Raw genomic sequence first — 12,775 nt, forward strand, 5'->3', positions numbered from 1 at the left:
TCTGTCACTTTTGGTTGTTATCTCTTAGAAACCTGATCTAACAAGAGAGAGAGAAAAGGAGTGGGTCCAGAGAGGAGGGTAGGTGCGGAGGAACTCGGAGAGGAAAGAACTATAACAAGACATACTGTATGAGAAAAGAATCTATTTTCAATGTGAAGTAAATAAGACAAAAGGATTTATATTCTTTAAAAAATGCCTTTTTAGTAACTTTTTTATTGCAGTGGTCTTGAGGTTTTTCTCTTCTGGTGTATACATATGGTGAGTCACATTAGTGGGTTATTTAGTGTTAGTCTACCTCAGACACATGGAATAAATCCAATAAAATTCATCTCGCCAAACAAATAAACCTGAACTGTTATTTCCCTTCTTCATATTGTTCTTTTTTTTTTTTTTTTTTTTTTGGTTTTTCGAGACAGGGTTTCTCTGTGGTTTTGGAGCCTGTCCTGGAACTAGCTCTTGTAGACCAGGCTGGTCTCGAACTCACAAAGATCCGCCTGCCTCTGCCTCCCGAGTGCTGGGATTAAAGGCGTGCGCCACCACCGCCCGGCTCTTCATATTGTTCTTAAGTGACTGTGACATCCAGGCATCAACTTGACAGCTGACACATACTCCCCTTTTCAGTGTTAGTAATCTTTACTACTGCCGAATTCATCCTCTTTTCCTCTGCATCCTCCCTCCTTCAGTCCTTTCTCCTCCCCTTTTGCAGAGCTGATGATCATGGGACTTCCTATATGCTAGACACTCTACTCCCAAGATGCATGCCCAATTCCTTCCACGCATACTTTTCACCCTACAACTTAAGCAGCCATTTTGGTCATTGTTGCCAGTCATGTTCACAGTGATAAAGCCAGAGTCGTTCAGTTCTAAATGTATCAGTACAGCCGATCCTTGACATGCTTTCTACCTGCTGTTACCCCTAAATGGCTATTTTTAAAATGGGAATCAAAGTTGTTCTCAAATCACGAAGGGCATACCATATGGGTTAATATAATAGTGACAAGCTTCATTCGCTTTTTCTAGTGATCTCTCTTGTCATTACCCTCTTGACCTCACCCCTATTTTAGATTATACTTTCTGATGTACAGACGTGCCTGAGTTTATGTGTTCCAGGTGCATGCACATGCCCACAGGGGCCAGAAGAGGGCACCAGATCCCCAAGAGCTGGAGTTGCAGGTTGTGAACTGTGAATTGAACCCTGATCCTCTTTAAGAGCAGCAGGCACTCTAACTGCGAGCATTCTTTCTAGCCCTTACTTCTATTTTAAAAATGAATTTGACACCACACTTTCTACTAAGATTTAGAAAAAAGTCTACTGAAGGGGTATTGACGGCTAGAATATTAAAAGCCTTTAATATTTTTATTTAATAGAACTACATGTTTGCACAATTTCTCCTTTATCAGTCTGCTACTTCAATAATTTCATAGCATTTTTCATTAAAAAACCATCTTCATATCTGGTCTAGAAACAGAATTTAGAGAGCTTGACAAAATTGTGGGTGTCATATTTAATCATTGCAGCAAAAATATACAATGATACCAGGAAGTTGATGCAGAATGCGTATTACAATCTGTCCTATTCATCTGCTTAGAAACCTAGAAACCAACAATCTGGGAAATGTCAAATAAGACATATCACTAAAAACATGCACTGGGCCAGTGAGATGGCTCTGAGGGTAAAGGTGTTTGCTGCCAAGGCTGAAGGTAGAAGGACAGAACAGACTAAAACAAATTGTCCTCTGACCTTCCCACATGTCCACCACAGTACACACATATCCCTTCATACATTAAATAAACAATGTATATATACTATATATATAATTATTCACTGTACATATGCTTGTTTAAAAACAGGCAAGTATTTTAGTTTACTAGTTTGATTACACCGAGCCCCTTTGATTAGTATATTCTCTGCAGTGTCCTGCTCAAAGCCAATTTGTTACTACCAGGAAACCAGTAACGGGTAAGAGTCTACTGACCTTAAGGTCAGAGGTAGTTAGCTAGAATAGAATTTCAATTGCTTTCAAGAGCTGACATAAGATTGTTTTATGTTGTTTCATGATGGATTAGTTATTAGGAGTGAATGATTGGTGATTGTTACCATAACACCCCTTTTCTAAAGCAAATGTGAAAAAGTATGCTTCCTTAAGTACACAAAGACTTTACTGTATCATACTTAACATTTATATTCTATCAGATATTTTCAAGTCAGGAAAGATAGATGCAATCTCAAAATCTCCTTTTTATGTATTTATCAAAAGTATTTATAAAAAAAAACAATAGAACTGGGAAATAATAGAGAACATGCTCTTGTAAGAAAAATACTCTCCAGTGACACCTTTCAATAGTCAGTCTATCGTTTTTCATGTTCTGATTTTTTTTTTAACATTAAACACTACCAAGAAAGACGCAGTTCTGGAAAGAATTCTAAAGTACAGTGCATACATCAATTTAAATAAAAATGCAATTCAGAGTTCTACGTAAGATATACATTTATTAACAGTGAAAAAGCATTTACCCAAAGTGAGTGTTACAGAATACAGAGTGCCTACACAGTTCACTACTGCAGCATTATCTCTACATAGATTTGTATCTTACTCATCGGGATTCTTTGTCGCTATCACTAACCAAAATTTTAACTTAAAAATTAAGACAAAGGGGAATACTTAATTTATTTAACTTTTGAGCAATACTTACTAGGAAAAACATATTACACACATTATCTGTTCTCAATCTCTGGGTATTTTAAAACTAAATTATCTACTAAAATATGAAAAAAACCATACTAGACAGCAGCTATAACATAAGTCAAATAAACTAGCTTGATAAAGTTCATAGGTACCATGGTAATAGCTAACGTATTAAATACAATTCTTCCACTGTATGCATGCGGGGGGGGGGGGATGCACTGAATTATGTAAGGCTTGCCTTGAGGGTTAAAACGGTTTGCTTTCAGTCTGGAAAACACATAGCTTTTTGTACATATAAATTACTGTTCTAATGTCCCCGAAGTCAGTCCAACTGGGTAAGAATCCTTGATTCTGGATTGGTAGTTTTCCAAATAAACTTGAATGAAGTTCAAGATATATGGACTTAAATTAAATAACAATACAATAAAAGTCCTCATAGGGAAATCATCATTTGATATTCCTTGACTAGACATTTATATTAAGCTATCAAGCAAGTGAGAATTTTAAAGGAATATCACCAAGTTCTTACAGGGTATTTTAGACAACTATTAAGAAATTGAAGAGGATATTTGGAACTATCTTTCACACTACTGCTTTTCAAGTAACAATTTGTAAGACTGACTTCTTCACGGCTAGCTGGCTCTGCAATAATTAGTACCAGATCAGGGCTGTGGTAAGCACAGATGGACTCGGAAGACAAAGCACTCTTTAAAGTTGGTTTATTAAGTGATGAAGAACTCATAGGGACTTTCTTAACACCTGAACTTGCTTCTCTCTCACGACACACAAAATCAACTCTTAGGCTTTGGTTTTAAATTATCATCTCAAAAGGCATATTTGTCCAAAGGCATTAATGTTCTGTTACATAAATTTAGTTCTATTTATTCTACTTAAAAGAGTTTGGTTTTTTCATTTTAAATTTATTAGAATGCTACTTGTCTGTACAGAAATACTCCCTACATTTATATAAAGCTTCTGTATTAATTTTTAGAATGAAGCAACATAGGACAGGATTTGCAACTCTGGAAAATATTAATCTAATAGATAATTTTGTGATGTTCTAACATCATCTAAACTTCGTACACAATCTAGATGATTGACATGTCTATGAATACAGATTCCTGGTTACCTTTATAAAATCTACATTATTCTTACACAGGACCTGGAGGTGACTACAAGAACATCAGACCCAAAAGCAGCAACACTGTCATTATTCGGAAGACTGGTCTAAGGCTGGGCTTCAGATTAAATAATGTATTTCTCTAATTCTTGGCCACTGCTGTTTCTGAAGAGTGTTAAATTACATAAAACAGCAATTTGCTGCACAGAATTCAACAAAATTTCCCAAAAGCATACTTTACAGATAAGTTCAAACTTTATTTAAAACTACATTTTAAAGTTAACATACCAAACATCACAATGAAGGACAGGGGTCAAGATCAGAACAAATAATAATAATAATAATAATAATAGTAATAATAAAATAAAAAGAAAAATCCCACCGTGTGTCAAGGGTTGAATCTGTCCAGGATTCAGATTCTGATGTTTTAAACTGCCATGGGCAGAGATTAGCATACCCATCAAAAATGCATCAAACTAATTTAAAATGTCAAACTAATTTACATTTTATACAGATCAAAACCCAGCTTTATTTAGTGTCTTTTTATATGGACTGACTATGTAAGAGAGTTAGATGAGTCCCTGAAGACAGTTCATATACTCTGGGTTCCCACTGTTTCTGAAAAGAAGAATAATGAATAATATTTTATAAATGAGTTAATCAAATTTTACTAAAATTTACTTTTAATATTCTCTTTCATAAAAGCTTTTACTTTACATATAAGACCATAACAGAAAAAAAATGTGAATTTAGTCTATATTCCCCTACAAAACATAGAATGAGGATTTGTTTTTCATGATTGGAAACAGAGTAAATATTTTCTCTCTAAAAAACTCCACTAGGAGAAAAAGAAAGTAACTATAGAGATGATTAAATGCAGACAAAAGAAGAGTGGCTGGAGGACACACTAGAGCCCAACGGTTTCCTTGAATGCCTTAAGTATATGAGGCTCTATGAGAAGAGAGCTGCAGCTTAGCCAACCAGGACAGGCTGAAGCCCACAGAGATGCCATGTATTCAGATGGGCAGCACTGAGCTGAAAGGGAAGCTCTGATCTACATGTTCTGTTCAACACCTCACTTCCAGAAAAACAAGGAAAAAAATTATAAGATTCTAACTATTGACAGAGAATAATAAAAAGAAAATGCTTTGATTTTGATATAAAAATTGCTCTGAGCAACTCAGAAGTTGTACCATTGCATCCACAGAGAAGGAAATTGGAGAGTCCAATTGTAAAAACAGTGTGCTTATCTGAATAAAATTCCTAAGAATCATTATGGTTTTAAACTTTCTACAACAAACAAGGCTAAAGGACATTTAAAATAATAAAGGTAAAAACCCAAAAGTAATGTGAACACAATAAAAGAAGGGGAAAATGGATTGCAATACACACTTTTTACAGGGCAGATGAAAGATATTACACGTATTTAAGCATTAAGAAACCATAAAACATTAACATTAGAGTTGCATCTAGTACTTTATTAAAATTAAAGATTTTATAAATAGAAAACATAATCTAATATAATTTGCAAAGAATCAAGCAGCTGGGTTAATTGACAGATTGTCCCTTTTCCAATAGTAGCCTTCTATTTTTTAGGAATAAATAGTATCTTTCAAAAACAAACTAGACTGGTATGATCATGATTTTTCAATACAAAATTAAAATTGGTAACTTTTACCAGGTTCTTTCAGTATCTGAGAATTTCCAGCTAATTCTTCAGTCTGCATTTCACATATTTCATCAGATAAATGGTTTTTCTGTTCTTCTTCTACCATTTTCTTCCTTAGCTCTGCCTTTAGAATGAAAATTAAAAGTATAATCTTTCATCTAATATTTGTTACAAAGATAAGCTTAGTTGAAGAGAGCCGAATACCTCTGAATAGACTGTCAGTTTGAGTGGCAAATCCTCAACTTTCACAAAGTCTTCTTCATCAGACTTTTGGCTTATGTTACCAGATTCAGCTTCCTGTAAGATAAGTTATAGTTAATGAACAATACAAAAGCAAAAAGCACAACACCTCTGCATCAAAATCTAAATTACTCATGCCTAGAAAGAAGGTGGATTATATGACTAATTTAAGAATGTATACTTCACTAAACAGGGCACATAGCTACAGCTTTGAGCATACTGTTGAACCCCCCCGCCCCGCCCTGCCCCACAGTTAAAAAACCAGTTCACAAAGGCTGAATGAATAATAGTAGTTACACTGGGGGACAAATACTAACCAGCAATTCTTTGGTGGTACTGATGATTGTACCCAGGGTCTTGCATACACTATAAGAGCTATTTCACTATATCCCTCATCCTTATTGTTTATGTTCATAGAATGCATCAGAATTATATTCAGAATGTAATATAAGCTTTTTCCAGTTATGTTTGTTAAGGCTCATAGAGAAATACTAGTTGTGAATTTAGCAATTTACTTTAGTGACCATCTCCAATTCTTTCTCTTTATCTTGAATTCTCTTCTTTCCTTAATTATCCTTTGCAATTTTAAAAACTACTATCTATTAGCTACCTCAGTAAAACCCTGAGGGTGCATTCTCTCTCGCATCATCATCACCATCCACTCTGCAATTGCATACGTTCTTCTGACATCTTTTTCTTAATTAAAAAAAAAATTATGTGCATGAATGTGTGAGGGTGTCGGCTCCCCTGGAACTGGAGTTACAGACAGTGGTGAGATGCCATGTGGGAGATAAGAATCAATCCTTTGGAAGAGAGGTCAGCACTTATCACCTATCCAGCCCCCAAACAACGTATCTCTTATGCAGTCATTAGATTACTCTTCAGAGAATACAACACTGACCGTTTCACTGTTTTGAGAAAAAATAATTTTCAGCATGAATCTCTGCCTAAAAATTGAAAATAAAAATAATAAGAATAAATCAAGCTGGATGTGGTAACACATGCTTTTAATCCCAGCACTCATGAGGCAAACAAAGGCAAGCAGTCTGCTCTTCATATAGCAAGCTCCAGGTTAGCAGGAATAAATAGAGAGACTATGTCTCAAAGACAAACAAACATGTAAGAAGAAACTGGATAGGGGCAATGAGATGGCTCATCTGGTTAAGGTGCTTGCTGCTAAGCCTGAGTTCACCCCCCAGACCCACAATGTAGACAAGAGAACAAACTCCGGCAGGCTGTCCTCTGACTTCCTCGCATGTGCTGTGGTGCACACACACATATGCCACCCCCACCCCATCTCTCTTTCTCAACTAAATATAATAAAAAGTATTTTTTAAAGGGGCTGGGGAAATGACTCAGTGTTTAAATGCATTGGCTGTTCTTCTAGAGGACCCAAGTTTAAAAATCTCAACACCTACATGGTTGCTCATAGCCTTCTGCAATTCCAGTTCCAGGTGATCCAATGCCCTCCTCTGACTTCTATAGAATCCTGAACATATATTATGTACATACATACATACAAACACTCAGACACATACACATAAGATAAATAGGCCAGGCGACGGTGGCCTTTAAACTTTAATCCCAGCACTAAGAAGGAAGAGGCAGGCTGATCTCTGTGAATTCGAGGCCATCCTGTTCTACAGTGAGTTTCAGGACAGCTAGGTCTACAGCGCTACACAGAAAAACCCTGTCTCAAAAAAAACAACCAACCAACAAATAAATGAATAAATATTGCAAAAATGTTTGAAGATTAAATCAAGTAATTTTCAGGGCTTTAAATGCTTAAGTGTACACAGAAAAAGAAAAACCTAAGCAACTTATAAGAGTATGTTCCTATTGATGCTTTTGAAACATTCTCAGTTCCCTTTCTGACCAATTTGTGAGTCATAACTATAAAAATACCACTGAAAGACAGTAAATTTTAACTTTTAAAAAATGAACCAATGTTTAAGTGGTGACAGACACCTGTGATCCCAGCACTCAAAAGACAGAGGCAGGATAACACCTAAAGTTCCAGGCCAGTCTGTCTCCCTATCAAATTACAGATTGGACAGATCAAAGTAACAAACTCAAAATGCCAAAACAAAAAGGAGAGAGGGATTCATTGTACCCTTCGAGGTTCAAATATTATGCTACAAATCTCTTCATTTTTGCTAAGAAAAATTATATTAAAAATACGCAACCCACACATCCCCAAACTAATGTGTTTGCTATTAAACTGAAATGAAATCAAGGTTCAGAGTGAAACTAAACTTATATACTTATTGTAAGTATAATTTCCTAGTATGTTGTTTTGTAATTTGCTACATACAAATACTGACTCTGTTGAACAGGTCTCTGCCATACCCCAAATTTATACCTTCAGGTATATCAAAGGATTTCAAATTGCCCCCAACAGTTAAGAAGTAAAACCTCAATAGTCTAAGAGACTAACTGATGCTTCATGAATCACTAGCACTTTAGGTCTGAACAGGAACTCCTGTGTCATCTGTAACTAAATTTTTTGGCTTTCAAAACTATAAAACCTTCAATTTTTGAGATGGTCATTTAATTTACAACCACATTCCAATCAAACTAAGCATGAATAAGAAAGATTAAATGTTCTGCAGGTTCTGAACCTAACCACAAAGTGAAGTTTGATTTATATGCTCAAAGTGTTACTCTCAAAAATGAAATCTACACAGAAATGAAAAGGCAAAAATACTTAGAAATGTAATTATTACATACATAGTCATTCACTAACACGGGAGATTCAGTATCAGGACTTCCAGCCAGAGAGCTCTCGGGAGTCTCCTGAGCAGATTTCACTTCTTTGACTCTAGGCACTAAAGCTTCACTTGCAGTTAAGGGTAATGGCATAGGGTCTGGCTGTTTAGATGAATCAGTGGTAGTGAGTGAGTCCTTATGGGCAGTGCTATTTAAGGGTTGTCCATTTTCCAAGATATTGAGATAACAAGGCTTCACAGGAGAGCTGTCTTGGTTATCTGCCATCAAAAGAAAGTCTCTGCATTACAGAAATGAAGCATCTGTTCAATTTTACGCTAAGTAAAGACAGTATTATGAATGAGAGTAATCAAGACATGTAAGACCCAAAAGATCCCTATCCAGATTTTCCTTATCATAGTTCCCAAGTATAGCTGAACAGATTTAGCAAGGAACATGTTAATTTAAATTCCTGAAGGCCAAGTGATTTCAATGAATTAGGAATAATGAATTAGGATTTTTAAGACTAAAGCCCTAAAATGAGTATTATTTTAAAACAAACGAAAACAAAACAAACTTCCCTCATTTTTCTCTAAAGAGTCTGTAAATAAATATCTGTCAAATATAAATCTAAAAAAAGGGTGTGGGGAGAACTGAAGAGACAGCTTAGTCGTTAAAGGCACTTGCTGTTTTCACAGGGAACTGGAGTTCAGGTCCCAGCACCCACACCAAGTAGTCCACAATGGCCTGCAACTGCAGTTCTGGTAGCCTCTTCTGGCCTCTGTAGGCACTACATGCACATGGAACACATGCACATACTTAGGTACACACACATTTAAGAAAGTAAATAAATAAAGATACTTGTAGTGACCAAGGGTCCTTATGCTTTTAATTCCAGAATGTGGGAAACAACAGACAGATTTCCAATCTGGAGGCCAGCCTGATTTATTATAGGGGGTTCCAGGCCACCCAGGGCTATATACTGAGACCCCTGCCTCAAAATAAATATACAAACAAACAAATGGAAAATAATTCCTAGTTGGATGTACAATATGGGTGCATATACCTGCAATTCAATGACTCAGGAGGTAGAGGCAGAGGATCTGAAGTTCAAGGTTATCTTTAAACTACATAAAGAGTTCAAAGGCCAGCTTGGGGTACATTTATCAGCATAACAACGATAGACATTAAGTACATTAAGTCCAAAGTGTCTTTATACTAACATTAGTTAGGAATTAAAATCTACTTTTTTAGTTTTAAGCACATTGAAAAATATTTTAAAGAATCTAAAACTTGGGGTTATTTAGACTTCTTACTCTTACTAGTTGGTTCTTGGTCTGATGGTACACTTGTGCTTTCTGATGTTTTTTCAAGATCATGTTGTAGAACCTAAAAGAAAAATATGTTTTAATAGCAAGACCTAAAAATATGTGGTCCCTATAGAAATGATAATACTATGTGGTTCTTGTCCAACCCCAGAGCTATAAAAAGAAAAATGTAACAGTCTCTTCTCAAATGTTTCAAAGAGGCTTTAGTTAATAACTGAAAGATAGGTAATTAAAAAGGTTTCCTTCTTAGATAAGCACAAAACAAATGACAGAATAAAATAGATCCTATAAGTTTTTACTATTTTTCTCAGGATCTCATCTTAAAATGAAAGGCTATCTTTAATTGTAACCCTTAAGTGACCTGAAACCCTTAAGCAGAAGTGATAAAGAAGAGAAAGACGAACAAAGTCAAGTGTTTGTAGCAGAGGAAGAAACAGGATCTGAATTCATCCCACAAATGGAAGTACCTGCTGCCAGTGAGGGCTACAATAGTAAAACAGAGGTTGATTAACATCACAAGGAGTGATGCTGGTGAGTTGTTTTAGGAAGTAGTTGACTCCTAGTGTTTTATGTCCAACCTCACAGAAGATGGAAGATGATGTTTTATAGAACTGAGCTAGCTAGCTAGCTAAGAGTGGGAAGAGAGAGAGGTAGAATAAAAAATGCATTAAAGTGAGGACTTGGTTAAAAAAAATCATGAAGAAAATTAGGGTCTAATCTAAGTACAACCTACTCTACCCACTCAATCAAGAACACCAACAGTGGAACTTCCATGACCCAGGGTGGAGAACGGAGAACAGTTTTTGGATAAACCACTCCAATGAAAGTACCAATATAAAGTTACAACTGGAACTTTCTATCAGAAAGTAAACTGCCTATAAAAATGCCTTATAGAGAAACTCCATAGAACCCAAGCCATTTTTTTCAAAATAGTGTGTGTATGTGAGTGTATGTTCATCTCTATAAATCTTTAAACAGTCAAGGTTCAACAGATAGATATTTAAAGCTTTCAAGTATTGATGAAAATACATGACATCATATAAAACAATCAGAAAAATGTTAAAGGCTTTTAGACACAGTAGGTATGAAAGTTGAAATAAAACTAATTAATACAAGTATTAAGATCCGAAATACAGTCCAAAAAATAAAGCAAAATGATAAAAACAATGGGACAATAAAAAGAACAGAGGGAAAAATGAGCTATCAACCAAGAGTTAACTATTTTACGATATATAATTTCCAGACAGACGAGAAAATGGTGGCAAATAAAGAAATTTAACAAATATAAGAAAAGAATATAAATAGAGAAAAACTAAACAAATACCCAGATGATAGAAAAAAAAATCACAATAAAGCTGTAAAACTCCAGAAGTTTGGGGGCTGGAAATCTTTTAGTGTAGGGAACAGGACAAAGCAATACACATAGGGTTAAAATGAAGAAATCACAGGATATTTGCGAAGCAGCTCTTTGACCAAGATGATGAAGCAGTAAGATCAATCTCTAAGGAAAGTACCTTCAACACTCAAGATTTTTTTTAAAAAATATGTAATATCTAAAAATATTAACCTTTTATGCATTTTCTCAGAAGGTTACTAGATGGTTTACTACCACTGAGATAAGGTCACAAATCACAAGACAAAGGACTAGATTCCATAAATAGAAACCTGATGAAGATAATGGAGAAAATGGATTCTTAGGTTGGTAACTATTCAGCAGATCTAGAATACAGCAGAAAGGGATAATATCTGAAGAAGAAAACAACAACAACAAAAAATCATTTAGCTCCATCTACCAAATTTTGTGGGGAGCCTTGTATAGACAGCTACTAGAGAACAAGAATACTCAGGGATGTATATGTTCAAAGAATGCTAATAAAAATGGAGACAATTACTAAATGTGGTGGAAGATATATAAAGAAGCGGTAACAATATTAACTTGGCTCAGCAGCTGAAAATATTTATATTGCTTGACGAAGTCTAAATATTAAACATAAATTTAAAGTAACACACACATACACATACACAGTCACTCAAAAAAACAGAAGTAAACAGCAAAAGAAACTGTACCAGGTATAGCCTCTTGGTTTAGATAAAATAAATGCAGAAAAACAAATGATTTTATGATATAAAATATATTATTTGTGACTAGGAGAAAAATAGGAAACTTATTCGTATCTTCTAAAGTATCTTATAGTTTTATAACTTACTATAAAAAAGATTAAAGTATTTTAAAGATTATAAAAGTAAGTGTTTATTTTCTTTTTGAGACAGGGTCTCCTTGTTTAGCCCTGGCTGTCCTTGAACTCAGAGAGATCTGTCCACCTTTGCTTCCATATTACTGGGATTAAATACATATGTCATATACCTGGAATGTTTCAGGTCTAAATAAATACACTAATTTTTCAATAACTAGTTTTCTAATTATGAAAATGATGGTGGAAAAAGCACACACTTTGATAGCTTTCAGAAGACTCTTGTTTTCAGTGGCTGAGATAGGACAGGTGTTTATAACAGAATACCTGACTGTCGTGTTCATTTTCTTCTGTAGTTTCAGTATTAGCCTGAAGTGAAGTCTGGACATCCACAGGACTCTCTTCAAAGTCTTCCATTTCTTCATCCTCATTTTCATCTTCTCCACTTCCATAATTAGTTAGAGCCTGACTTTCAGCTTTAGACAGATCTAAGTTGATTACACACAAATTTTAGTAACTCACAAATTCATCTTCAGGATGGGGGTGGGTGTACAGATGAAGTAAGTCTCACTGTGTTGTTGGTTCTAACTCCTGAACTGAAGTTATCCCAGTACCTCAGTCTCCTACTGTTGTGCATCACCACATCACCCACACAATCTTAGTAATGGTGACTGTCTATTGTATCACTGAGTGATACAGGTACTGTTTATACTATATCTGAAGTATTCAAATCAGTGTACACTTCAAAACTGTGGTGCAGAATGGGAAGGTAATTTAATCAGGTTACACAGATCATTCAGTCCTAATGATACTGCGACTCAAATCTCAATGCA

At 35.2% G+C, this 12,775-nt stretch overlaps 1 protein-coding gene across 16 annotated transcripts in view; it reads right to left on the reverse strand.

Moving 5' to 3' along the window:
- Positions 1-4,040: 4,040 nt before the first annotated feature.
- Positions 4,041-12,775, reverse strand: part of Pcm1 (pericentriolar material 1) — a 96,165-nt gene continuing 87,430 nt past the window's right edge. For 12 of the 16 annotated variants that reach the window (XM_057752803.1, XM_057752811.1, XM_057752809.1 and 9 more), the window contains 6 exons: positions 12,270-12,430; positions 9,739-9,811; positions 8,447-8,703; positions 5,681-5,773; positions 5,486-5,600; positions 4,041-4,425 (listed from right to left, as the gene is read on the reverse strand). In XM_057752803.1, coding sequence (XP_057608786.1) covers positions 4,400-4,425; positions 5,486-5,600; positions 5,681-5,773; positions 8,447-8,703; positions 9,739-9,811; positions 12,270-12,430 — 725 coding nt within the window. In that variant the 3' untranslated portion in view covers positions 4,041-4,399. The remainder of the gene's footprint in view (positions 4,426-5,485; positions 5,601-5,680; positions 5,774-8,446; positions 8,704-9,738; positions 9,812-12,269; positions 12,431-12,775) is intronic. The other 4 variants (XM_057752816.1, XM_057752819.1, XM_057752805.1 and 1 more) reach the window with 3 other exon arrangements.

The sequence above is a fragment of the Chionomys nivalis genome, chromosome 20, assembly GCF_950005125.1.
Source record: "Chionomys nivalis chromosome 20, mChiNiv1.1, whole genome shotgun sequence".
NCBI classification, from domain to species: Eukaryota; Metazoa; Chordata; class Mammalia; order Rodentia; family Cricetidae; genus Chionomys; species Chionomys nivalis.